Raw genomic sequence first — 25,937 nt, forward strand, 5'->3', positions numbered from 1 at the left:
TATTTTTTTTTGGAAGTTCGAAGTTTTTTTTAGGAGTTTTAAGCTTGAAAAAATTATGTGGCCTTTGTTTTACAAAATTATACGGTTTTTAAAAAATACAATGCAGCCATTTTGGGCTTGGTTTCTGGGAGCTCAATCCAATAAAATAAAATCCGATTATTACTTTACGGAGGATATCACACACGCAGCTATAGCGCGTGAAATCCACCGCCCTAAAATCCCTGGGCTATAACCCACCAGATCGCTCGATTTTCCGCCATTCGCCAAATTGCTAAGACTCAGGCGCGTGTGATACCTCTTCCCTCTTTTAAATAAATTTAAACAATCTTAGAAAACAATCTCGGCCAAAAAATCTACTACGACAGTTGAGGTGCCGCTATGGAAGTTGTGTCGCCTCTGGGATGCCACGATCTCCGGCCGCTTCCGGCGTCGACGAGTCTCACCCACGGCGCTCATATTCGTAGTCGTCTTCCTCCTCCGGAGAGACCTACCAGAGGTCCTTCCAGGTTCCCCGCCAAAAAGCCTAAACCTTTCAGAGAGAGAGACGCATTCCCTTCCTCTCTCCCGCTCCACTCCAAGAACCCACACAGAATCTACAGAGACATCCAGAGATTCGCCAGACAGAACAAGCTCGAAGACGCGCTCACGATCCTCGACTACTTGGATCACAGGGGAATCCCAGTCAATGCCACCACCTTCTCCGCCCTTATCGCCGCTTGCGTCCGCCGCAAGTCGCTTCCACACGGAAAGCAAGTCCACGTTCATATCCGCATCAATGGGCTCGAGAGAAATGACTTCCTTCGGACAAAACTCGTTCACATGTACACTGCCTGTGGGTCCTTGGAGGACGCCCAGAAGGTGTTCGTCGAAAGTACTAGCTCGAGTGTCTATTCCTGGAACGCTCTGCTCAGGGGAACTGTGATATCGGGGAAGAGGCGGTATAACGATGTGCTATCTACATTTACCGAAATGAGAGAACTTGGGATTGATTTGAACGTTTACACTTTCTCTAACGTGTTCAAGAGTTTCGCTGGTGCATCTGCGTTGAGACAGGGACTAAAGACGCATGCTCTTGTCATCAAGAACGGGTTACTTGAAAGTTCCTTCCTTAAGACTTGTCTCATTGATCTGTACTTCAAATGCGGCAAAGTGAGGCTCGCTCGTAAGGTCTTTGATGAAGTTAAAGAGAGAGATATAGTGGTGTGGGGAGCAATGATTGCTGGGTTTTCTCACAACAAAAGGCAACGGGAAGCTTTGGAGTTTTTCAGGAGGATGGTAAGGGAAGAGGGAATTTATCCAAATTCAGCTGTAATCACGATGATTCTTCCGGTACTGGGGAATATTGAGGCACAGAAACTGGGGAAGGAGGTGCATGCTCACGCATTGAAATTTAGAAGTTACATGGAACAGCCGTTTATTCATGCGGGTCTTATTGATTTCTACTGCAAGTGCGGGGATATGGTGTCTGCAAGACGGGTTTTCTACGGATCCAAACAGAGAAATGCCATTTCTTGGACAGCTTTGATGTCTGGGTACGCATCAAATGGAAGACTTGATCAAGCTTTGAGGTCAGTTGTCTGGATGCAACAAGAAGGCTTCAGGCCAGACGTCGTCACCATTGCTACCGTTCTTCCAGTTTGTGCAGAGCTGAAGGCTCTGAAACAGGGAAAGGAGATCCACGCTTACGCTTTAAAGAAGCTGTTCTTGCCAAATGTATCTGTAGTGACTTCCCTGATGGTGATGTACTCAAAATGCGGTGTTCTAGATTATCCGGTTAGACTGTTTAACGGGCTGGAACAGAGGAATGTAAAGGTTTGGACTGCAATGATCGATTCCTATGTGGAAAACGGTCATTTAAGTGCAGGGCTTGAGGTGTTCAGATCGATGCAGCTTTCAAAACATAGGCCGGATTCTGTTGCAATGGCTAGGGTTTTGACTGTATGCAGTGAACTCAAAGTTCTAAAGCTGGGGAAGGAGATTCATGGACAGATCCTGAAAAAGGATTTTGAATCCATCCCATTTGTTTCTGCCAGAATCATCAAGTTGTATGGACTGTGTGGAGATTTAAAAAGCGCAAGCTTTGCTTTCGGTGCGGTCCCTGTGAAGGGTTCCATGACATGGACCGCCATTGTTGAGGCATATGGATGGAATGGACAGTTCAGGGATGGGATAAACCTTTTCCAGAAGATGATGTCTGAAGGCTTCACTCCAAATGCATTCACATTCACAACAGTTTTATCTATTTGCTGCCAAGCTGGGTTCGTGGATGAAGCTCTTCGCTTCCTCAGTTTGATGCTCCAAAAGTATGGTTTACAGCCATCAAAGGAACAATACTCGGTTGTTGTTGAACTTCTCAATCGGTTTGGTCGCGTTGAAGAAGCACAAAGACTTGCAATGATGAACACCTAATGTCTAAACATTCTCGTATTGCATCTCCTGTTTTGTCTGCAATTACTACTTTGTGTTGATAGGATACTGATCCACTCAGTAAAGATACATTTGAAACTTACGTTATCTGCTCAGAATGTAAACGCACATGAACAATTAGTAATTTCCCTCGCATCCTTGATAATGAAATATCTTATAATTCAACATAAGAAATTGCCTGTGAAAGAAAAAAGAATGGAGAATCTTCAATCATGGTTTCAGAAGAATACAACAGGAGGGAGACAAGCAGATTAAGCTTGTCCGGATGGAGGACTCTCAGATCCGAACCTCTATGCCCTCCTTCTGCAAGTGCTCTTTCACCGACCGGATCGGTACCTAAAAAAAAATCGGTATAAGGAAATCTATCGAGACAATGATATCTCCAGAGAATGAAACTGGTTTCAGCTCTTAAAGATGAGATGGTTGAAAAGGGAGAAAGCTTTTTTTTGTTTTTTCACCTCTTTCCGGTGGAAAATGCCAGCAGCAAGGGCAGCAGATGCATTTGTCTCGTCGAATACCTCAGAGAAGTGTTCCACAACGCCCGCTCCACTGCTTGCAATAACCGGGATGCTTACTGAATCCGATATAAGCTTTACTAAGTCTACGTCAAATCCTTTTCCCTGCCCTGAAATACCCGTCGAGATAAAGGTGATTATACTGTTATAATTTCTTAGAATGAGACAGGGAAATACATAAAAGGAGAGGATTTTTTAAGACAGTGGAGTGAAGTGTACATATATATACCATCACAGTCTATGCAGTTTAGTAGTATTTCACCAGCACCCAATTCTTCAACTGCTTTTGCAAGCTCATAAGCTCCGATAGGCCGACCTTCTCGTCCTCCCTTGACCTTTTCAAATCCAATAGACCTCACTCATTCAGATGAAGAAAACCAGAATCCTGTAAAGGAGCCAATTCAGCATTAACATAATGCTTTTAAAGGGTCGGCTAGAGTTTACCGTGCACTGGTACCAGGCATATTCTTCTCCATTTGGGCCTAAAACCAGAAAAAGCAACAAGGTCAGTAATGGTGTCACAGATTTATGGGATATATCCCTTTTGTGGTGAATGAATTCTACATCTAATACAAAAAAGGATACTTTTTCATGGATTTCCGGGCATAATCAAGCTCACATCTGATTGTCTTACTGGCCAACAGTATTTAGTTTTAGAGAATAAAAACATAAAGCAATGAAAGAGAAGACTGATATACCTAGGTTAGCTACTCGTGTGACCTTGTATGGCACATCATCAGGATTGCTGACGTAAACTCTACGTGGATCAATACTTACAACCACAGCCTGTCAAGTACAAAACTAGAGCAGTTACACGAAAAGTCGATTTTCTGTTCACATATAAAAATTATTGTTAGATGATATAAGTCCAAGTGGTGATCAGACAGACTACATCACAAACAAGAATCTAAACATCTGCTGTTTATTACATCTGTGACACTGTTACTATGAAGTATGACCATTGTCCAAAGCAAGCTACAATGGTGCTTACGTCAAGAGAAGGTCTATGTTTTTGGAATAGAAACAATAAATTACCTGGTTTCCATAAACTCTAGATATCTGCTCTAGACTACTCTTTCCTGTTTTTACCTACAAGAAAAAAGAGGAAAAAAGATTAACATGAACATTGGCCTGTAACATTACACTGCCTTGACTTGATGGAACAAAAAAGGGGAAAACGGGTGAATAAAAGCCTACCCTCGATTTCAGATATTCTTCTGCAGCATAGACAGCATCACTTCCAATGGAGATCTTATCAGCACCAGACCTGAAATATTCGGCAGCAACTTCCAAACTTGAATAATACCTGCAAAGAAACTTAGGTTTATTTATCATGTGGTGATACAGAATCACAGAGCTTCCATATGCATTGGAGCCAGGCAGTCTATATAAACAAATCTATACAAACAATCTGGAAAGAAAAGTCTCCATAAGGTACCTTCCGTTAGCATCTGTAAAGTCTCTAATACCACCTCCAACCGTTAGTGGCACAAAAACGTTCTCTGACGTGTACCTCAACACCTATAAAGCATACAGAGTGATGTGAAAAGGAACTAATACATAAGGAAAGAAACAATCCATAAGCACCTGATGAACCGTAGAATTGCAAAACCACATACCTGCAGCATTGGCATATCCCCTAGAGGGAAATCGCGGAACCCAGTTATGTTTAAGAAGCTAATCTGAAAACCCGAAAAAATTGGAAAGAAGTGAAAAACAAATCTTAACAAGAGAGAATTGCAACTATTAGCAGGATATCATAAAGGGAAAAGACACTGTCAAAGCATACCTCATCGGCCCCATCTTTGTAATACTGCCCAGCCAAGTCCACTGGTTTGCCAAGGTTTCTAACCTGCAGAAGTTTGGTTAACAAGTGTCATAGGCGAGGGTTCGTATCAACAGTTGCATTCAGAACACAAACACACCCAAAACTTGAAAGTAATCCAAATATTTCAACAGACCTCATTTTCATCGGATTGTTCTCTCACATCATATTGGTCCCCTTTGGTTACAACAAGATCTCCTTTATCATTTGTCCTCACATCAAGACAAGCAATCACCTGAGGAAAAAGCAGTAATCATAAGCAAAACTCTGCATCATTTATCTAAATGTAACAGTGACAGGGGAAAACACTTGTGATGATGTTGGCACAAATTTATTACCCTCTTTGCAAGTTTTGAAGCCTTCCCTTCCTTTGGCTTCTGTCTTCAGGAGAATATGAATGTTATTAGAGGTAATTGTAATCAGGAAACTCAAACAGTACATGTGTGGTTGGAAAGAAAGCTACCTTTGCCACAGATGATTTTGGATGCAAGAACCTTCTCAAAACAGAGAGGCCAACCTCTGAAAAGTTCCAGATTCCAAATCAATAGTTGTAATGTGAAATGTGAATATAAATTTGGGATAACTAATGTAGATGTTAAAGATGGAGCGATAAGAAGAAAATGTCCTACCTCCACTTTTTTCTGGATGGAACTGCACTGCATGGACATTTCCCCTTCTGATGGAGGATATAAAGGTTTCACCATAATTGCAGGTAGATGAAATCCATTCCTTGTTGTCATTTGACTATCACATTCACAAAATCCAATCATAAGCTGCATGCAGAAACAGAAAAACTGTAGCTTGGATGCAAAAATGGCACAAGAAAAGATGCTCTCTATAAGCATACCGGGATGGCCCGATACGAGTGGACAAAATATACGTGACGATTTCCAACTTCATCCAAAATGTCTGAATCCTTCCCCAGTTGCAAAGCATTCCAGCCAATGTGGGGAACTGTGATACCTTTCGAAGAATCAAAACGTCCAACTATTCCCGGTATCAAGCCAAGACCTTTAACTGAGATAACGAAACAGCACATAATGTTAATATGGAAAAAGACAGTAAATTATAAATAGAAAATTGTACATATTGATAGGATCGAAGGAAAGGCCACAGAACACATGAAATGAAGGGGGGAATCATACTAACCTGGTCCATTCTCCTCACTAGACTCAAAAAGTAGTTGTAGCCCAAGACATATTCCTAAAAATGGACGGTCATCGTCGATATATTTGCACAAGGCTTCCGCCATCCTGCCAAGATGGACGACATTGGACCATTACACAGAATTCCATTAACAGGAGTTTTCGAGGAACCAACAATCATTTTTTAAGACCTTAACCCTACCAACCTCAGCTTTTTAACCATAGATCGACATTGACAAATGCCTCGGGCAAAAGACTAACCCGCATCAACATCTGATAGTTCTTACTTTGAATAATCGATTGATTAACGGTGGCATAGCCAGCGGTTTCAAAGAGTTTCTCTTTACTTGAATCAACATTATACGTTCAAAGGTAGCAAGAAAACTACTCAAGTTGATCAATCACTGCTAAAACAAAGGGGAAAAGATACAAATCCCTAACCAGAATCACGGCATGAAAAGTATATATGTACAGGTTTAACACAATCAAACGGCTTGCATACCCGGTCTTGTTAAGCACATCCATGGCAGGTGCAAACGCCCCAACACCGGGAAATATAAGGCGATCGGCATTCAGAATGTCTTCCGGCGTTTGAACCTAACATTCAAAGTTTCCCAAAGATACCAAAATCATCAAACGCAAATCCGATAAAACCTCCACATTTCGTAAGAATCGAAACGGAAAATGAGAGAAACTTGGATTCGAGGCCTACGTCTTTGATGCTGAAACCGAGATGGCGAAGGGCGTTACGGACGCTTCGGACATTCCCAGCTCCATAGTCAAGCAGAGTCACAACTGCTCACCGGGAACATTTTCAGAAAAACAATACAAAATTGAGAAACCGTGAATAAAAAATCCGAAGAACTGATAGGGGAATTACCAGAATCGGGAGTAGAGGAAGCGCGAACAGAGAGGCTTCTCAAAGATTTGAATTTGAGATTATTCCTTCCAAGATTCTTCCTTCGAAAGATCAGAGACGACGGGGAAGTAGCGGGAAACGAAGACGGCAGGTTCTGTGTCGGAAAGATAGGGGAAGAAACTGGCGCCGCCATAGCATCCATGACAGAAACTCGCTGCGAAGAACAGCTTCGATTTCTGTCAACGGACAAAAGGGAGGGACACTTTTGTGAGTGCAACGAAACGGCGTCGTTTACGTAGACTCTCTGACAGAAAAAGAGGGTTGGAGATCTGTTAATGATGGGTTGTCAGTGAAAATGGGCCCGGACCAATTAAAGCCCAATAAACTTCTGGCCCCCCCAGAGTCTCCGGCTCTCTCGGATAATCGAAAGATATGGCTTGAAAAAGAACATGTACATCTCACCTAAGAGCAAGATGCGTGTGGGCAAGTTTTTTTTTTAGATATCTAAATCATTAAATGATAAAAATAAAAAAAATAGAAATTAAGGATTCAGATTTTTTAGATTTATTTACGAATTTGCCACCAACCCTAACTAAGACTTATTTACTTTTTTTTTTTTTGGCAAAATTATCATTTCGTAGAATTTATTCGTATTTGGATACCACATATATTCGAATATTCTGCAGATATCTGAATTTTTAAAGTTTAAATTTGGGTAAAACTTTTCAAAATATTTAATTTCAAATTCCAATATTTTAAAATTTCCGGATATACAACCAACCAGAGAGAGATATATGCCTCTCTTTTGGGAATGCAAACTCATAGAGAGGAAGTAAGAGAAAAATTTTTATAAATAAAAAAAAGTCTTATGGTTGTTTAGATGAAAAATGATCATGGATCCATGTTTAACTAAATGACATATGTAAATAGTTTCGAATATCATCGGATTAATTACATTGTAAACATTATTAAACAATGGATGAACAGCACAAAATGCTGCTTCCCACCCAAGTTCAAACCCCATGGGTCGACCTTGATTAAAAAAAAAATGGGTGAAATGACGATGAGGTGTCTGAAAAGTCATTGTAGGTTTGAGCAAAAAACTACCAAACATATCGCTATCATTAGGAACTAACTAGATATACTTAAACTATGTATGAAAAGCATGGCATTAAACTATTGCATAAACAGACCCATTAAGTATTTTTTTTTTTTTTGGTACAATACTAATTATTTTTATTAATTTGGTGATTAAAAAATAGATTGGAATATGGATAAGGTGGGTGTGAGACACCTACTACGAAGAACTAGTGGGAAGGCATGAGAGATGGTCCAAAAGGAAAAGGGTGAATGAAGTTTTTTATAATTATAAATTATAAATTATAAATTATAATTAGAGGAGATCCAACAAAGACTTCCACTTTCTCAAAGTCAACCCCCCCCAACTGTTTGTGTTTAGAATGTCAAGTTGGGCATTGAACCAATTAAAAGATTTTTTTTTTCAATGGGTCAAAATAAATTGAGTTGTTTGTTTGGCTCTCTTACATTATGCGCTCTTGACATCAACATGGAGTCATCACCACCATCACGGTGGATATCTCAATTCTATCTATCTAAACTTGAATCGGTTGGCTCAGATCGAAATCGGTTTAATACCCCGTATCATTTTTTTAAAATTAGAATATGATCGAAAAAATTCAGATAATATGTTAAAAATGAAAAAATAATATTTTTTTTTTATTATAAAATTTAGGGTAAATTCATGCATTAAAATTTTTGAATTTGTAAAATAAATTTATTCTCAAATTTGCTAAATATGTTATTATAATTTCCAAACGGATTTATGGATCAACGTCGTCTTTTTGTATCAGTTAATAAACATATTTTGTAAGTTTAGAAATAAATTTATCACATAAAAATTTAGAAATTAGTTTTTTTACCATTTTATAAATTTTAAAATTTTATTGGTATTTACCACTTTTATAAATCAGTATTATTGAGCTTATGGTATTTCTCTCTCTCCTTCTCTTTGGATAATTACCTAAACAAAAGGTTGGAATCTTCATCCAATTTCTAGAAAGGGTACCCAATAGTACGGCGTTGAGATATATATCATTAGGGTTAGGTAATAGAATGAAAAAGGCCAAACAAATACAAAGAAAAATTACTTGAAAATGAAGACTTTTTTATTTAAAAAAAAAAAACGAAATTCCTACCGTTACACTTTATAATAAATATAGGTATAGAAACTTATTAGAAAACCCACCATTTAAATTGAATTAGTGTTTTGGTGCAATGGCGGTTCTATTGAACTTGTGAATGAATATCTTGTTTTGATTTGTCTTATGACCCCTAAAGTAATGTCAATAATCAAATACCAAAGTCGGTAGACTTTAATTTAAATCTAAAAGTACTCGCTGTTTTTCTATTGTATAAATTTCAACCACGTAAGATTTCATTCGTTATAAAAAAAAATATTGTTAATATTATACGTTGTTTGACACACGTATATACCTTAAACTACGGTCAGTATTTCAAATAAAAAAAATTACATAATATTATAATGTTCAATGTTCATATTGCTATATATACACGTATTGATTTGGACTTTTTAAAAATATATATGAAACATTTTTAATTGATAGATGAAAATTACTTGATAATAAATACACAAACGAGAGCGTATGAGATCATAGGAAGCTGTGACGTGATGTGAATGAAATTGGTGCACTGCCGAATCTGACAAAGTAAACGCCGACTTTGGGTCTAATAAATGAACCTCGAAAAAAGTCTCATGCGTCCACACTTCGAAATAAAAAATAAAAAATAAAAAATAAAATAATAATAATAATTAATTAATTAATTAAATAATACGACCATTCCAAATTTCCAACTGTCAAATTATTTAGGCTGCTTGTTTAAGTTCTCTTCACCGTGACATAATCACATAATCTCTATAAGTTCCTTGAATTAGATAGCCAATTTTTAATAATAATAATAATTCAACATAACTCCACTTTACACCCACATTTTTAATGAGTTAAACTATATACATTTTGTAAATTCATTTCTATATATTCTATAAGTTATCTGAACTCTCTCTTAACCTTTTTTTAAATTATTCAATCGGTTATTAGTCCAAACCGATTTAACAGTTCAAACAAATTGGGATATGCTAATATGGAGTAAAGGATGGAATTGGGAAACAAATATTTTTTTTTTATTATTTCTCCGGAAATCTATGTTTGGTGATACAAAAACATGGCCGACGTTATCGCAATCAGATATAATTACATCTATTGCGACAGTGGAGCGGTAACTCATGTTGTTATTGTCAGAAAAATGATCAAAGAACACACTGTCTTGATCTGAAATCCAACTCTCAGCTTCTTCCACTGTCTCCCATGGCGTTTCCTCGTCTCCAATCTCGTTCTCCTCGTCGTTACGTTTCTGGGTTTCTCCGATTTCTTCGTTTCTCACTTGAATCCAGTCGTCTTCATCGGAATCCCAGTCAGGCACGCCGGAAAATCCATCTCCGGCGAGTTTCTTGATCTGGTCAGCGGGGGAACCCCAAGAACTCGTATGATCTGCAAAAGGGTCCTCGTTTTCTGTCTGAACCAATTGACTTTTGGATGTTTCGTACGAATCCCAGAAATCTTGGTCCAACACAGTGCTAGGAGAGGAAGAACTCATCGTGTTACGAGATTCGTCTTGTTCATCGAGAAACGGGTGTTGCAGCAATTCTTGAACCGTCCATCTCTCTTTCGATTCTCTCCTCAGACAATTCCTCAAAAAGTCCTTAGCTTTCTCCGACAACCCTCCCGGAATCTCCGGCGACTCTCCGGAAAACCCGATCTTGTACATTGCAGCCACAACGTCGTCCAGCTCCGGCCAGGGGCTCGAACCGGTCGCCATCTCGATCACTGTGCAACCCAACGCCCACACATCAGCCGCAAACCCCTGCTCTTCACCACGAGCCACCTCCGGCGCCATAAACGCCGGCGTACCGGAGAAATCCGATGTGGCACCGCCGTGCTCCACCGTATTCGCGCAACCCAGATCGGCAATCTTCGCCACGGCAGCGTTTTCGCCTATCAACACATTCTGACTCTTCACGTCGCAGTGAACGATCCCTTTCCCGTGAAGATAGCTCAAGCCCTTCAGAATCTGACGCGTGTAGGATCTGATCGCCGGCTCCGACAACTTCCCACCATGTTTCTTGATCAGATCTTGAAGAGTTCCTCCAGAGAGGTATTCCATAACAATATTGTAGAGCAATCTGTCGTTCTCGCGCGTTGAGACAGAGCCTATGAACTCGACTATGTGGGGAGAGCTCAATTCGGACAAGAGGGATTGTTCTCTCTGTAAGATCGCCGAGGAAGAGAGCTCGACGGATTGGACGGCGAAGAGTCTGCCGGAGCTCGAGACGGCGAGAGAAACGGCGGCGGTGGAGCCGCGGCCGATGGTTGGGCCTCTAGTCCATTCCTCCATTGATGCAGCAGAAACAGAGGAGGAGTTTATACGAATCGGAGAGGGGGAATCAAAGAGTTGTAAGATCTCAGAGTTTTTTTGAATTGTTTCAAGTGAAGACTTGTAATGACCTAAGCGTTTTATATATGTATGCGTATTTACGTACACATATACCCATATATATGCATATATGTGTATGTATCTGACCTTTGGAATGGGGTTTTGGTGTCCTAATTCAAAGTCTGAACTGAGACGACATTCTTTACACTTTCTTCTCTTCTCCAATTATTAAGCGCCAGAGGACTTTACCTTATCCTTCACTTTATTCTAATTACTAATGTTTTATTATTTAAAACGCAGCCGTTGAGTTCAAATTCAAAACGTTATTCTATAAAAAGAAAATCTAAAAAAATGAATTTTACCTAAATAAGAGACATAAATTTTTAATAGAGTAATTATGTAAGTATTATTGTGGAAGACTAATAATGCAACATGAACGAATAATATCAAAATCTATAATTTTTTTATTTAGCATACAAAATTCCACCACATTTTATTTATCTGATTTTACGCGAGCCACGTGGCATGAGAACAGCTGTGACGGCGGATGCCAGGGTGGACGGCACCGTTGCTCGATCCGCCGACAGCCGATGAATTGCCACGTGGCAAGAGGCACGTGCTGAACGAGGGATCAGAGGGGAGGTTAGCGTGGGATTAACCCACCGTTAAAAGGGATTAAGTTAATGCGGCCGTAAAGCCTGTGGTTTTAAATGGGAATATGCCTTTTTCTGATGCCTCTTTAATTGCGACCCAAGCTGCTTGTGTGAACAGATTTTTTTTAGATTAAAAAAAAGAATAGTGAGAAAAGGAAACAAAAATAGATAGATTTTGTGAGATAGAAAATTGATATATAAACAGAGTTGATATAAAAGAGGGATATGGATTTTAATAGTGTAAATGCAATATTTTGAGTTAAAATTCGGTAAAGAACTGAGAAAGAGAATGGATGTTATATGATGTTTGGTTAGAGAATACAGTTGGATTGGGTCGTTTTGGTTATGGACCGAATTAAATAAAGAGGGGGATATGGAATTTAATAATTGAGTTTGTGGCCGGAGGGGGGACGCGGATTCATGCACTTTGCATCATAACTCGACTCCGTGTATTTCACTTACGTAACGTCATTGTGTTTTTTTTTTTGGGCGTGTGGTCAAGTCTTGACACGAGGGTGAATCTGAATCTGACTTTGGGTTTTACGATAAGATCATCGGGGAATTGTCTCCGGTGAGTTGAATTCGTATTGCATTCAAAAGGGTGACTTTTCAGTTTACTAAACCCCACCTGCCCCGTGGTTGGGTTTAAAATGTACGGCCTTCCACTGGGTCCTCCGGGTTTAAAAAAAAGGGGAAGGTTACCGAAACCCACATATTGATCTTATGCTATAATGAAAATGGAAAAATACAATATTCTGAAAGAACGAAAATTCTAATCATGTATCTGGTTGATTGCGTAAACCTTTTCTGTGATCGAGACATCACAAACAAAATCTAAAAGTCCATTATAGTTGTTAAGCTAATTTGATCAATTAATTATTGAGTGACTACACAATTTAAGATGTACATCTACATTCAACTCATTCAAAAGTTAGAAGCCGTAATAAGATAAGATTCCAATTCCCATTTTTTTAATTTTTAAAAAAAAACTGTAAATTTTAAAAATTTCATCCCGACAGAAATTAAAAAGAAAAAGATGATCAGAAGTTATCCCAAGCAAATAGCATCCCTTGAAGAATCCTAAATAAGCCAAAACTTGAGCGTGGAGAGTAAGGAATGGCAAAAGAGAGAAGAAGAAAAGGAGAAAACATCTAAGCAATCGCCAATGATACAACAACTTCTAAAAAGGAAGGCTGAAAAGTGTGAGAAAGGATCACAGACCCAAGCAACCAAAAAGAAAAGAAAAGAAAAGAAAGTCATATAGCCTTTAAGGGTGGAGGAGTCAGAAGGCGGAAGAGCTACGTCCGCACAGATACTAAGGGGGGTATGCTATGCTTCAAGTAAATGCCAATCCAATCCAATCAAATCTAACCTCCACCCATCATCCCCCATTCTTCTTCTTCCTTTTTCTCTCTTTTAATATATAAAAACAGAGTGGGTACCTTGTTCCGTTGGTAAATAATTCCTACGTCACCAAAAGTGCCACGGCGTCACTTTCGGTCTCAACAAGTGATGTTGTTGGTGGGGTCGTTTACTTAAACTTCACCCGCACTTCCAAGCATCCGCCTCCCTCCCCTTATTCCATTTCCACTGCCTTTCCTTTCCGCAAAGCGCCACCCCTCCTGTGACCTTTTATTTTATGCTTGCCCTCTCACTCTCCTGAACACAATCTCCATTTTTCTCCTCACTTTTCACCTGAAAATCTTTATTCAATCAAAAAAAGAAAAAGAAAAAGGAATTCGCCATTTCAGCATCTTCTCAACACCGTTACTAACTCGTATCAATCCAGATTCTGATAAAATTGGGATAAACAAATTATTGACTCTATTACATAACCTGGGGAAAAGAATATGCCAAAGGGAACTTACAAGGTACCAGTCAACATGGCACGGATTTTGGCCCTCAGCTCCTCTGACACTTGTGTTGCTTCGTTTTGTCCTGACAAAGGGCCTTTATGCTCGTGGTTTGGTTTTCCCGACTCGCAACTGTCTTCACGGTTATCCGTCACTTTCGACTTTGAAACAATCTCCTCATCCACCGCTATCTTCTCTTTCTTTCTACATCTACTAGATTTGTGCCGATGCTCGTCGTCGGAAGAATCCTTGTGCTTATTATGCTTACTGGATCTGCGTTGGCGACGATGCTCATCGTCTGAAGAATCTCCATGCTTATTATTATGCCTGCTGGATCTGTGTCGCCGATGATGCTCACGCTCGTCGTCAGATGAATCAGCATGCGTATGCTTACTTGATTTGTGTCTCTGTCCATGCTCATTGTCAGAAGAATCGTCTAATTCATGCTTCCGAGAAGACTTACCGTGCTTGTGTCTATGACGGGACCGCTTATGATGCTCATCATCTGAGGTATCGTGTCTGTGCTTATCCCGAGAGCGTGTGTCCTTTGATGAACGTCGTCTCTTATGCTTATGCCCATCTCGGCTGTGGTCTGAATGCCGCTTTCCACTAGAATCCTTCTCATTATTCCGAATTTCTTCTGTGTCTTCCCCCCTACTCTTATCTTCTTCGTCTTTCTCATCATCCTCATCCCTCTGAGACCTTGAACGATAATTTCTCTTTGATCTTCTTTCATTGTTATCATTGTCAGGACATTTCTTTTCAGCTTCAAACGGAACCGAGCTGCCTTCTCTTTCTCTAACAGCAGATTCCACGGCATTAGCACCTGATCCAGACAAACCAGAGTCTGGAGGTTCTATGGATAAGCATCGTGCTGGTTCAGCTTTCGACGGCTCGGCTCCGCTCTTCAACATGGCCATGAACATCTTTGCACGTTTTAATCTTTCTGCCTTCAGCTTCTGCTCCTTGGACAAGCCTGCTTCAGAAGAATCAGCTTCATTAGCAGCTGCTAGGGCTGCTGTTTTGGCAATAGATTTGGCGCCAGGACCACAAAAGGACTGCCCACTCATCTGACCTATGTTTTTGGTCATACTAGAGGGCTGGCTGCTGTCGCTTCCAAGGCCTTGAGAAGAAGTCTCGTTCAAAGAATTGCTAGATAGAATCCCTAAATTGGGATTCTTGATGCCCCTTCTCGCAGCTTGAATAATCGCAGCAGCAGCATCTGCATCAATAGTGACGCCTATCTGTGGTTGGACAGGCTTAGGGGGTTCATCCTTCTTCGACTTCCCTATAACCATCTTAAATTTCTCTTTCTTTGCAAAATCATTGGGTAAATCACTCCCATCAGCTGGTTTGTCCTCTTCTTTTGCAATATCAGCCCTCTTGTCTTGATTCTTGTCCCGCTTTTCAGAGATTTTGCCTTCACCAGATGATTTTGACTGCAGAATAGAAGAAGCAAGATTGTTATGATAAGCATCAGGTGAAAATCACAGGGTTCAGTACATGAAAAGGGCCCAAAACTAGAATTTAAACCCATTGAATTACCTTTACAATCAAATCAAATTTTATGTGCACTGTTTCTCAATCATCTTTAATATCTACGGCCACATTCTAACACAGGCAGTCAGGGAAAAAAAAGAGCGACCATCATCAGCAATATTGTCAAGACCATATTGAAAGTTACAACAAAAACTTCAAAATCTATTTGAAATTATCAGTGTTCATAATTTTATCTATTTCAGTCCTAAGTTCTTATGAAGTATCAAACCTGCAAAAAGAAATGAAAAGCTCGTAATAGGATTACCTCTTCAGCTTCTCGAAGAACCTTACGATAATAAGCATGATATAAGCTAGCTGGAAGTAAGAACGGGAACCTCCCATATTTAACATCCTGTGCAGCAAGAATTGCCTCAAATTCTCTCCCATTCCTCAGGATGAACTCTACTATCTTATCAATCACTCTTTTCATATCAGCTGGAGGCTCCACAATTGGTAGTTCAAACTTGGGTTGTGTTTGCGCCACAGAAGATTGCAATTTATCAGCAGAAGTGGGAATCTTTTCTGGGCTATCATCTTCCTTTTTCGTCTTATTTGTGTCTCCAATATTTACTGTACTGACGGACGGGTTTCCTTTTATTATGGATACCTTATCCTTCACCAGAAGATGATGCTTAGAGACAGCATATCCTTCTGCTGCCAACTTTGTTTTTCCCTCCAAACCTTCGGTTCCAATAGAAACAGCTGCCTTTACATCCTTGTCCCCTTCATCAGATTCATTTATTTTAGAGTCCATGGCGGACTCGTCTTTAATATCTTCATCTTCACCAGTTCCATAAATGGAACCAAGTAATGACAAGGCTCCACTAACCTGCCCACCTTCATTTTTCTTGTCTTCTTCAAAGGACTTCCCCATTAAAAGCTCTTGATGTTCAACAAGATACCTAAAGTAGGGATGAAGGCGATGATCTGGCATCAAGAACCCAAATGTCGGGTTGCCTCCTTGTTTGACTCTCAAAACAATTTCAGATTGACCACCATGTTTGCCTACGAACATCGCAGTTCTAGTGATTATCTGATGTAACTTCTCCGTCAGAGGCTGAAAAAAAGGAGAAAAGAAGTACAAACCCTTAGCAATGTGAAAACTCGTAATCCTTGATGGTCTTGTAAACAAATATTATTGTAGGCACACGAAAAAGAGTATATCAAAATCTCTCTCACAAAGGTAAGGATAACCATAAATAAATTGCAGAACTAAACATAGACATATCATCCAATTTGCTCTCAGTTTATCAGGTTCTTGGTAAGTCACGAATTTCGATCATCCTAATCCCACCTGTACCGCCCCTTGTCATGGCAGCAAAAGGAAACAAGGTGCCTGTGAATGGCAACCTTGGTCAACTCCATCTCTGCTCCAAGCATCTGAAACTTAGACATGGTAACCCTTAGAATGACAAATGCACCTTCCAGATGTTTACATGGCCACATCAGTGCACGCATCAAGTAAGTGAGCAAAACCGTCATTCTTCTAAAAGTAACAAGATAACAGAACAGTAACTTACCAGGTTAAATAGTAAAGATTCAGGTACAGGGAAAGGCGGATGAAACACAGATTCTGTATCAGCGTTCTTCTGGTCATTGGATTCACTGGTGGTTCCATATGAGAAAGGGACAGCATTGAAACTACCAGCATTTGTAGGTTCTGAAACATCATTCAAATCTGGTATACAAAAAAGTAAACAATAAAATAAATTTTCTAGATATCATTCCATAATCAGTAACATCAGAAAAAGAGAGTTAGCTTAGACGCAATAAAATGGAGAAAGGAGATAGAAAAGGATTACGAAGCCTTAACGACATATGAAACTGGTACAAAAAGAAAAAGAAAAAAAATTATCTCCCACAAACTTGAAAGTAATGAGAAAAAAGAAAGAAAAGAAAACTGAAACAGAAGCAAAACCAGTGCTCAGGTGAGGATTCAACAAAGGAGTAGACTCTGTAAACCATATTTTATTTAGTTCCATGATGTATTGCCTTTAAGTAGCCTAGTAAGGGGTCTAAGATAAGTTGCGAAAATAGGATGAGATAACAAACATCAATTTTATAACTTAGATCTGCATGCAATTAGCCTTGTCCACTGTGGGGTTATGAGGAACAACCACACGGTTACATTCCTACCTCAAAAACTAGATGCTATATCAATCCTGATCAAGAAATTTAAAAAAAAAAAAAAGCATTCACCAACTGTCACATGGAGTAGGGAAATGATTAAACAGGGGCTGATGTTCAAGTACCTTTTAACTATAAATGACTACACTCCAGGTCTAATGAAACACCACCTGCAGCACTCATTTTCAACCCCAAGTACCTAATCTAATTCCCGAAGCACAGACCTGGTAAAAGGCGACTGACTATTCCATCGCATTTGCCACGAAGAGAGGAAAAAAAGAGAACATTTCATCTCTCTTCTATCTTTTATACTGTCCATAAGAAAATGATCAGGAGTCCACCGAGCAGTTAATGATTTCTGAACACCATATCATAGTTTGAAATCATCTTTATAGCTCTTACACCGAAGGAAATGTGGAATTTAGTGTTATATTCATCCGTCTTAGTTTTAGCTTTGCCACGCGCAAAGATGAACACACTCGATAACACAAGGTCCTACCGTTCCGAGATGGAAGTCAATAAACGATCAGAAATCATCTCTAATATCGCTAGTTCAAGCCTCTGCGATAACACAAGGTCCTACCGTTCCCTTGCCAAATTTTTCTTATCCAAAATAAATACAAAACCAAAATCACTATGTCCTTACCGTTTTGATCCTGTGACGGTGATTGAGATCCCGCGGGTAAATCAAGGTAACGCTCGTGCTCGAGCTCCGATTCCAGGTCAGGGTCGTCGGAGTTCGTGCGGCGGCGTTTGGGACGCGGCGGAAGAGAAGAGAGGAGGTGACGAACATCGTAGCGATCGATTAAGAGGTCGTTCCAATCGACGAGCGCCGCCGAGGAGTTGACAAACGCCGCCATGGAATCGTCGTCGAAAAGGAGAGCGTGCCGTCCAAAGACCTCCAGATCCATCGAAGATTCTCACGCCGGTGGGTTTTCCGAGCAGAAGGGGCTTAGAAGAGCTAGGGTTTGTCGATCCTAGCTGGAAGTTTCGGGCGATATAACCAAAGAGAAATTCAGCAGCACGGCGACGAGGAGAAAAGAAGGAACACGGGGAGAAGAATGATTGCCAAGTCCGACGTCGTTTTACCGGTTCTCGATCTTTACCACTGAAAAGAGGGAAAACGCGTGCTGTTTTCTGAAGGAAAAACGACTTGCATTCCTCTGTTCCTTTTGGTGGAATTTGTGTGAAAGGCTAGCAATCATATCATGTCAATCATTTTAGTCTTTGATATATTATTTTTTCTGGGTTACTCAAGCTAAAGTCAATGCCTATTAGAAGCGATATGTAGGTCCAATTTTGCTTATGTGTATTATCATATTATATATATATACACACACCTTTGCTTCTCCTTACAATTTTTCATGGTTCACGTATCTGATTCAGTACTGTAGGTCATGAATATACTTATAAACCAAATCCTTAATTACTTTACCACTAATCCTTCTTTTACGATTTAAATTGTTTAATTAAATTTGAGTAATACTCGATATTTGTATGGGAGTGTTATGCGCTGTAACGAAAGAGGGTGTAAATCAAAATCAACCAAAATAATAGGAAGTACAGTAAACAACGTAAAACAAAAAAAATTAATGATTGCATGTGCATGTCTATATTACATCGTTTAGTAGAAAATAAACCCCCTATTTTTCTCACAGAATAAAATAAATAGATTCAATTGATAAAATACGAATTAAAAAGAAAAACAGAAGCTCGATCACTTGAAGCCCTCCGTCGCCTTTTTAATTACCCCGTTTCTCGCGTCAACTCTACTCGCTATATATAAACCCTAACTCCACTCTCCTCTCTTGGTAAGTCACGAATTTCGATTCCCTCCCAAATCTTGAACGCTCAATCGCATTCTAGCAATGGCGCTCGTAAAACTACTTGTGGCAATCGCGGTAACAACCGCGATCGCAATCGCAATAATCACCACCGCAACTGCCGTAGATCACGACAAGAACGTTCAAGAAACGAAGACCCTTTTGGCTCCTGAGACAAACACAGAGCCGAGAAGGTTCTTGTCACAAACGGAGAAGCCGACGAGGAACCCAAACGCCGCGGATCACTGCCACAAGAACCCCGAGATATGCAGCTCCTATGGCGGGAACGCAACCGCAGCGTGTTGCAACAACAAGTGCGTTGACTTGTCGTACGACGACAAGAACTGTGGCGCGTGTAAGAACAGGTGCAAGTTCTCTCAGACGTGTTGCCGTGGCCAGTGCGTTTACTTGGCCTACGACAAACGCCACTGCGGTCAGTGCACCCGCCGCTGTCCGGCCGGCGATTTCTGCGTTTACGGCCTCTGCAACTACGCCTGATCATATCAAAAAGTTAATTTGCATGCAAGACGATCGAGTAATTTATATTTCTTATTAACGATCTAATCATTTGATTATATATATATATATATATATACACACGGGGATTTTGGATCGGTATCAACAACGTTTTGAAGGGTAAATACATGAATTAAGAATTGATTTTTAATTTGATTTATAATCATGTGTTTATCCGTATTATATGTGTGTAATCAATATATTGCATGAAAAAATAATGGTTGGAGAGTAACATATATAAAGAATTACAATTAATTAATTGGTCGAAATGAGCAGTATTTATAACATTGAATTACCAAACTATATACCAACAACTAGCATTTACGTCCCATTTTTTTCCTTACCACGTGTATTAGGACTATGTAAATTGCCACATGATACATGGTACAACTTGATATATTATGGCCGGACCTATACAGAGGTATGAATGGGGTCACATGCCCCGTTTATTTAATTACAATTTTTAATTTCTTTATAAAATTTATAAAATTTGAAATTAAATTGTTATATACCTATATAATAAAATTAAATTTGTACCAAAATAATATTAAACTTGACCCATTATATATTCTTCTAGTCTTCCATATATATATATATATAGGGATTGACCGTATAAATTGTGTGCTTGAGAGATGATGAATGGAAAGATACGGTGTATATTCTTCAAGAGGTCACCAACTAGAGAACGGACCACCATTCCACGGTTCAAGACCGATATTCTGGTTTAGATTCCGAATCTTGTATTAATTTTGTTTATTTTATTTTATTCGTAAAATGAATGATTGGTCCACACTCTTGTCACAATTCTACAAAATCCCTAAACCCATACCGAAATCTTGACCACTAAAACGACACGTCGCATCAGCAATTAACGAACGGTCGATGATGACAGTTTTAACCAATTGGAACTTATTTTGTATAATATATATATATATTAATATATGTGTGTGTATGCATTCATGTTGCATATATTTATGATAATATATTCAAAGGTCTATTTGGTAAATTTCTAATCCGACACAAGTTAGGAGAACGACTAAAATTAGTGGAGCCTCTTCTTTGATGCAAGGGCTTGACGTGGATCGATATATGCCTCTTATTTCGATTTTTTCATAAAAAAAAACTGCGGAGAATTGATAAAATACCTTAAAATATCTATACCTAATTTACAGCTGAAGAAATTCTCATTTGAAATAGAACAAAAGTTTCTGAAAAATTAGTGGAAACTAATAATACTCCTAAATAAAACAAAACTATATATATATATTAGTTGAAAAATAATGGAAATTAGTTCTTATATAAGAATGTTCATACCATTATTTGTACCCTTTTTCCATAAAATTGAAATTACTTTTTATATCAAATTTTCTAGCATATGTTGCCCTAAACTGTAAACTTGTAAGGCTATATACATTTTTATATTAAAAAAATGGAAAATTAGTACTTATAGGGATATATATATATATATATATATGTTTTGATAATTATTGGCCTCGGATTCTTTATACAATTTAGATTGGGAATCAAATTAAAATAAGAAACTGTTGAATCCGACTCGGTAATATGAATTATATCCTCTACCGACAGTGTTAGATGCGTTGATTCTACATTATTACCATCATATGTTCTACCTTTGTAACCAAGTTTAAGACACACTAATGGAAGCAGTAGACACAAAATAAGAAGGATACACATAAAAATGGGAAAATTCCAAAATAATAACTGAATTCTCAATTTTTACAAAATAAAACCTGAACTTTGTTTTTTATCAAATAAAACCTGAATTTCATTTTTTTAGTAAAAAATAAACCTAAATTTTATGATCTTTATCATTTTTAACCATGTTATTGACGTGGCATTCCGATATCGTGACACGTGGACGATGATGTGTCAAATACGGTCAAAATGTTGACTTGCCACGTAGAATATCGGAACGTCACGTCAGCAATAGGGTTAAAAATGACAAAGATTATAAAGTTCATGTTTATTTTTGACTGAAAAATGAAGTTCAAGTTTTATTTGATAAAAAATAAAGTTCAGGTTTTATTTTGTCAAAATTGAGTAGTTCATGTATTATTTTGGGATATTTCCCATTAAAAATCGATTAAAATTAAAAATTAAAATTAAAATTAAAATATCAGGTAAAACCCCTAAAAAACCTCTAACTTGCAAAAATATATACAAATAAACCTTCAACTTGAAAAAATATCATTCAATCCCCGAACTTGTAACTTGTCACTGAATAAAATTTTGAACTTGCAAATTATTGCTCTAATAAACCTTTAACCGGTTTGACCACAATTTAAGGCAATCAGAAATCCACATATTAACGGATTGTTGATGTCACTTTATACACGTTATCAATTTTAATTTAAATAAATGACATCAGCAATCCGTCAATACGTAGATTTCCGATCGTTTAAAATTGTGGTCAAACCGGTTAAAGGTTTATTAGAACAATAATTTACAAATTCGAGGTTTTATTCAGTGACAAGTTATAAGTTCGGGGATTGAATGATAGTTTTTCAAGTTAAAAGTTTATTTGTATATATTTTTACAAGTTGGAGGTTTTTTTAGAGTTTTACCCTAAAATATTAATTAATGACGGCTAGTTTCACGTGACCTTTCATTTTCACACTTTGCAGATTTTGCACATGAAAGTAAATTTACAACTAACTTAAAGTTGCTCGTGTTCAGATTCAGTTATTGGGTACGCCACGTGACGTCAACGTCGATGTCTCACTTTTGGTAATTCACCGTCGCCGGCGGCGAGTGATCTCTCCATCGGGTCAACCCGGTTTCGATGAATCGGGTTAAACCCGATTTGACCTAGTTCGTCGTGGACCCTTGTTTTTGTTTGGTAACCGCCTTCACGGCCAAATCGGAGCCACAAATAGAACCCGTGATTCTCTCTCCTGTCTCTTCGTGTTCACTCGTATCTTATCTATTTAAAGCCATCCAGATCCCCTCATATTCTCACGGTATCAGAAGGATTCCAAGCGAAATTCGATTATCCGCCCTAAACCCTCCTCGAAAGATCTCGCCTTTCTCTGAAATTCTCGGGGTTTTACGTCGGAATCTGCAGTTTCCGGTGCCCGGTCGTCGTCGTCTTTGTTCGTTCCATGCTCCGGCGCTTTCTGCTTCGATCGTAAAATTGGGGAAGAACAATTCGTCGGCATCACGGCTATACACGGGATAATAACTCGGACATTCAGCTTTCATGTCCGACGCAAGGTTTGCTTGATCGAGACCAACCCATCGCCGCACGGTGGACGTGGAGCTCTGCCGTCTGAAGGCGGCAGCCCTTCTGATCTCCTCTTCCTCGCCGGCGGCGGTTCTACTCTCTCCACCACCAGCTTTTTCCTCTTCTATTAGGCTTTTAGTTTTTCAGGCCGTAGAGTGATTTGCACTGTTTGTTAGTTCGCGTTTTGTGTGGGTTTTTCTCTTCGATTTCGAGAATGTTGAAGATCAAGAGGGTCCCGACCGTCGTGTCGAACTACCAGAAGGAAGAGACGACGGAAGAGGCTGTCCGTTGCGGAGGGTGTGGCCGGAATTGCCTCGGCAAGTGCTGCATCGATGGTACGTGCTAAAACTGTTTCCTTTCCAGACACAAATTTCGTGGAAATTAAGAAAATTTACTTGTTTGATTCATCGTATATAAGAAATTCGCGTACATCTGATCTGAGCAGGTGCAAGGCTTCCCTTGTATGCCTGCAAGAAGCTCGACAAAGTGATCGCCGGTGAGAAGCTTGTGGTCAGACACGAGGACAGAGAGCTTCCCGTGGCATTCCTCGAGTCCCTCGTTCTTGGGGAGGTACATGATTCCTAAATCCCAATCCATTCATAGGAAAAGCTTGTGAATTTATTTGATGAATCGGTCATTTTGATCATGGCTTCTGTTAACCTTAAAACTGTTGTACCAATTCTTGTGTGCAGTGGGAGGATCGGTTCCAAAGAGGACTTTTTCGCTATGATGTCACCGCCTGTGAAACCAAGGCATTGTCTCTTACGTTGTGTTCTTTCTCTGGTTGAATTTGCACAGGACATTGTTAGTTTCTGCTCGAGCTCCTAGTTCTTAAAAGAGTATGTCTTGTCGATGTTTAGGTTATTCCGGGCAAATATGGATTCATCGCTCAGCTGAACGAAGGCCGACACCTCAAGAAGAGGCCAACCGAGTTCCGTGTTGATAAGGTTCTCCAGCCTTTTGATGGGAACAAGTTCAACTTTACTAAAGTTGGCCAAGAAGAGGTGCTCTTCCAGTTTGAAGCTACCGAAGATGGCGAAGCTCAATTCTTTCCAAGCATGCCTCTTGATGCTGATAACTCGCCCAGCGTTGTTGCCATCAATGTAAAAGTTTCTTCCTTTTTGTTTTCTTGGCTCAAAAAGAGTGTTTACTATGTAGCAACACTCATTGTTCCTCGGTTTTGCGGGTTTAAACAGGTTAGTCCGATTGAGTATGGGCATGTGTTGCTGATCCCACGTGTTCTTGAGTGCTTGCCTCAGAAGATCGACCACCAGAGTTTTTTGCTTGCCCTTCACATGGCTGCTGAGGCCGGTAATCCGTACTTCCGACTTGGTTACAACAGCTTGGGTGCATTCGCCACCATCAACCATCTGCATTTTCAGGTTCTGATAACAACCCGATCATCAACCCTTTTTCCTGTCAATGTTAGATCTGTTATCTGTGACACTGACGGTGATTTGCCTGGGGCAGGCTTACTATTTGGCCATGCCGTTCCCGATCGAGAAAGCTCCTACCAAGAAGATCACTACCACCGAGACTGGTGTGAAGATTTCGAAACTTGTGAGTTTCCCAGTCAGAGGGTTTCTCTTTGAAGGCGGAAACTCCGTGCAGAACCTATCTGATACCGTGTCGGAAGCCTGCATTTGCCTCCAGAATAACAACATCCCTTTCAACATTCTCATCTCCGATTGTGGAAAGCGGATTTTCCTGCTGCCTCAGGTAACTAAAGAAGAATAAATTTGGCTGGTGAATCAATGTACCGGTGCATCAGAGATGTTAAAAATGGGTGAAAAATTGTGAAATGCAGTGTTATGCAGAGAAACAAGCTCTAGGAGAAGTGAGACCAGAGCTACTGGACACACAAGTGAACCCTGCCGTCTGGGAGATAAGTGGGCATATGGTGCTGAAGAGAAAGAAGGACTATGAAGAGGCGACAGAGGAAAATGCTTGGAGTCTACTTGCAGAAGTATCTCTCTCAGAGGCAAGATTCGAGGAAGTGACAGCTCTAATCTTCGAGGCCATAGGCCAATGCGGCCAAGAACAGGACAGAGGAGGAGAACCCGATCTCGAGAACCCGATGGACGGCGATGTGGACGCGACCCTCCGGTCCCACGGCGGTCCCACTGTGAACAGGACTGGACCCGAGTGCCTTGTCCTTCAGTGAAGACGACAAGGGTGTCTGTTCCTTCCTGCTCGTGGGGTTTGGTTCGTGTCTGCAATTATGATAATCTAATGGCGTAAATAAGCAAACTCTTTGTAGTTGCATCCGTCTGGTATTTGCTTGAAAGCTTGTTTTTTTATGATGTTTCTGTGTAAAAAACATCACTGGACATTCGGGATGTGTCAGGAATTTACCGGTAGTGTTCTATGCTTTTGGCTTCTTCTATCAATGTACCATGTGGTTTCTTTAGGGTATTCGTTTCTGGTCCTTGCTTGTCGCCCAAGAAAGCTTTTAGCTAATTGAATCTTTGGCAATTGACAGATGTTAAATGTGTTGGATTTAATGGGTTAAACGAATTATCCCAACCCAATCCAATAATAATTTTATTTGGGTTATGTATTTGAATTATATTGATTAAATGAATTGTATGAGTTTAATCCAGGTTAAATTGTATAACCCAAATTTGGATTAAACACATAATCTTTATGAGTTAAATAATATAATCCAAATATATAACCCAAATAAAATTATTATTGGATTGGATAACCCAACCCATTTTAACATTATTAGAATGATTAAGAAGAAGACGGCATTGCAACCACCAAACCGTAACACGTGCAATAATTCATGCCAATTTTTATAATTTTTTGAGGATTTTCCTAACACTTTTCATTGAAAACACATGAAAATTACTGAAAACTAAAACACTTTTTTTAATTA

At 39.4% G+C, this 25,937-nt stretch overlaps 6 protein-coding genes across 9 annotated transcripts; 3 read left to right on the plus strand and 3 right to left on the minus strand.

Annotated features, from left to right (window-relative positions):
• Positions 1-219: 219 nt before the first annotated feature.
• On the plus strand, positions 220-2,562 carry LOC104811619 (pentatricopeptide repeat-containing protein At1g71460, chloroplastic). Its single transcript, XM_010538370.1, has one exon. The coding sequence runs from the start codon at positions 379-381 to the stop codon at positions 2,407-2,409; it is 2,031 nt and encodes a 676-aa protein (XP_010536672.1). The 5' UTR covers positions 220-378; the 3' UTR covers positions 2,410-2,562.
• LOC104811618 (imidazole glycerol phosphate synthase hisHF, chloroplastic) lies at positions 2,528-7,022 on the minus strand. The gene is made up of 19 exons (XM_010538369.2): positions 6,793-7,022; positions 6,625-6,707; positions 6,415-6,509; positions 5,917-6,020; positions 5,615-5,784; positions 5,397-5,511; positions 5,231-5,286; positions 5,106-5,144; positions 4,904-5,002; positions 4,732-4,794; positions 4,562-4,624; positions 4,381-4,463; positions 4,140-4,248; positions 3,978-4,031; positions 3,641-3,728; positions 3,387-3,424; positions 3,172-3,277; positions 2,886-3,052; positions 2,528-2,763 (listed from the first exon to the last, which is right to left on the minus strand). The coding sequence occupies exons 1-19, from the start codon at positions 6,971-6,973 to the stop codon at positions 2,704-2,706; spliced, it is 1,773 nt and encodes a 590-aa protein (XP_010536671.1). The 5' UTR covers positions 6,974-7,022; the 3' UTR covers positions 2,528-2,703.
• Positions 7,023-9,877: 2,855 nt separating this feature from the next.
• On the minus strand, positions 9,878-11,557 carry LOC104811620 (mitogen-activated protein kinase kinase kinase 2-like). The gene has a single exon (XM_010538371.1). The coding sequence runs from the start codon at positions 11,260-11,262 to the stop codon at positions 9,928-9,930; it is 1,335 nt and encodes a 444-aa protein (XP_010536673.1). The 5' UTR covers positions 11,263-11,557; the 3' UTR covers positions 9,878-9,927.
• Positions 11,558-12,976: 1,419 nt separating this feature from the next.
• On the minus strand, positions 12,977-18,541 carry LOC104811621 (protein suppressor of white apricot). 4 transcript variants are annotated; one of them, XM_010538373.2, is made up of 5 exons: positions 18,120-18,541; positions 16,867-17,024; positions 15,612-16,403; positions 13,823-15,246; positions 12,977-13,649 (listed from the first exon to the last, which is right to left on the minus strand). In XM_010538373.2, the coding sequence occupies exons 1-5, from the start codon at positions 18,382-18,384 to the stop codon at positions 13,646-13,648; spliced, it is 2,643 nt and encodes an 880-aa protein (XP_010536675.1). In that variant the 5' UTR covers positions 18,385-18,541; the 3' UTR covers positions 12,977-13,645. The 4 variants fall into 4 exon arrangements, with proteins under 4 accessions (XP_010536675.1, XP_010536674.1, XP_010536677.1 ...); XM_010538372.2 differs by having other exon boundaries at positions 12,977-13,657; positions 18,120-18,538; XM_010538375.1 differs by lacking the exon at positions 18,120-18,541 and having other exon boundaries at positions 12,977-13,657; positions 16,641-16,960.
• A 788-nt stretch (positions 18,542-19,329) lies between these two features.
• On the plus strand, positions 19,330-19,879 carry LOC104811623 (stigma-specific STIG1-like protein 1). The gene has a single exon (XM_010538378.1). It carries the CDS (start codon positions 19,342-19,344, stop codon positions 19,792-19,794), a length of 453 nt encoding a protein of 150 aa, XP_010536680.1. The 5' UTR covers positions 19,330-19,341; the 3' UTR covers positions 19,795-19,879.
• A 2,868-nt stretch (positions 19,880-22,747) lies between these two features.
• LOC104811624 (GDP-L-galactose phosphorylase 1-like) lies at positions 22,748-25,533 on the plus strand. Its single transcript, XM_010538379.2, has 7 exons — positions 22,748-23,391; positions 23,502-23,626; positions 23,749-23,808; positions 23,917-24,159; positions 24,253-24,438; positions 24,527-24,775; positions 24,864-25,533. The coding sequence occupies exons 1-7, from the start codon at positions 23,271-23,273 to the stop codon at positions 25,218-25,220; spliced, it is 1,341 nt and encodes a 446-aa protein (XP_010536681.1). The 5' UTR covers positions 22,748-23,270; the 3' UTR covers positions 25,221-25,533.
• The last annotated feature ends 404 nt before the right edge of the window (positions 25,534-25,937 follow it).

This window comes from Tarenaya hassleriana, unplaced genomic scaffold (genome assembly GCF_000463585.1).
Source record: "Tarenaya hassleriana unplaced genomic scaffold, ASM46358v1 Cleome2, whole genome shotgun sequence".
In the NCBI taxonomy this organism is placed as follows: Eukaryota; Viridiplantae; Streptophyta; class Magnoliopsida; order Brassicales; family Cleomaceae; genus Tarenaya; species Tarenaya hassleriana.

Excerpts from the sequence above, each read along its gene's own strand:
- LOC104811619 (XM_010538370.1), top strand. The coding sequence starts at position 379 with ATGGAAGTTGTGTCGCCTCTGGGATGCCACGATCTCCGGCCGCTTCCG.
- LOC104811620 (XM_010538371.1), bottom strand. The coding sequence starts at position 11,262 with ATGGAGGAATGGACTAGAGGCCCAACCATCGGCCGCGGCTCCACCGCC.
- LOC104811624 (XM_010538379.2), top strand. The coding sequence starts at position 23,271 with ATGTTGAAGATCAAGAGGGTCCCGACCGTCGTGTCGAACTACCAGAAG. Across the intron at positions 24,160-24,252 it reads CCAGCGTTGTTGCCATCAAT|GTTAGTCCGATTGAGTATGG; the intron begins GTAAAAGTTTCT and ends GGGTTTAAACAG. Across the intron at positions 24,439-24,526 it reads TCAACCATCTGCATTTTCAG|GCTTACTATTTGGCCATGCC; the intron begins GTTCTGATAACA and ends TGCCTGGGGCAG.
- LOC104811621 (XM_010538372.2), bottom strand. The coding sequence starts at position 18,384 with ATGGATCTGGAGGTCTTTGGACGGCACGCTCTCCTTTTCGACGACGAT. Across the intron at positions 17,025-18,119 it reads ACCGTCACAGGATCAAAACG|ATTTGAATGATGTTTCAGAA; the intron begins GTAAGGACATAG and ends TTTGTATACCAG. Across the intron at positions 15,247-15,611 it reads TTCTTCGAGAAGCTGAAGAG|TCAAAATCATCTGGTGAAGG; the intron begins GTAATCCTATTA and ends TCTATTCTGCAG.
- LOC104811623 (XM_010538378.1), top strand. The coding sequence starts at position 19,342 with ATGGCGCTCGTAAAACTACTTGTGGCAATCGCGGTAACAACCGCGATC.
- LOC104811618 (XM_010538369.2), bottom strand. The coding sequence starts at position 6,973 with ATGGATGCTATGGCGGCGCCAGTTTCTTCCCCTATCTTTCCGACACAG. Across the intron at positions 6,708-6,792 it reads TTCCTCTACTCCCGATTCTG|TTGTGACTCTGCTTGACTAT; the intron begins GTAATTCCCCTA and ends CCCGGTGAGCAG. Across the intron at positions 5,145-5,230 it reads CAAAATCATCTGTGGCAAAG|AAGCCAAAGGAAGGGAAGGC; the intron begins GTAGCTTTCTTT and ends TCCTGAAGACAG.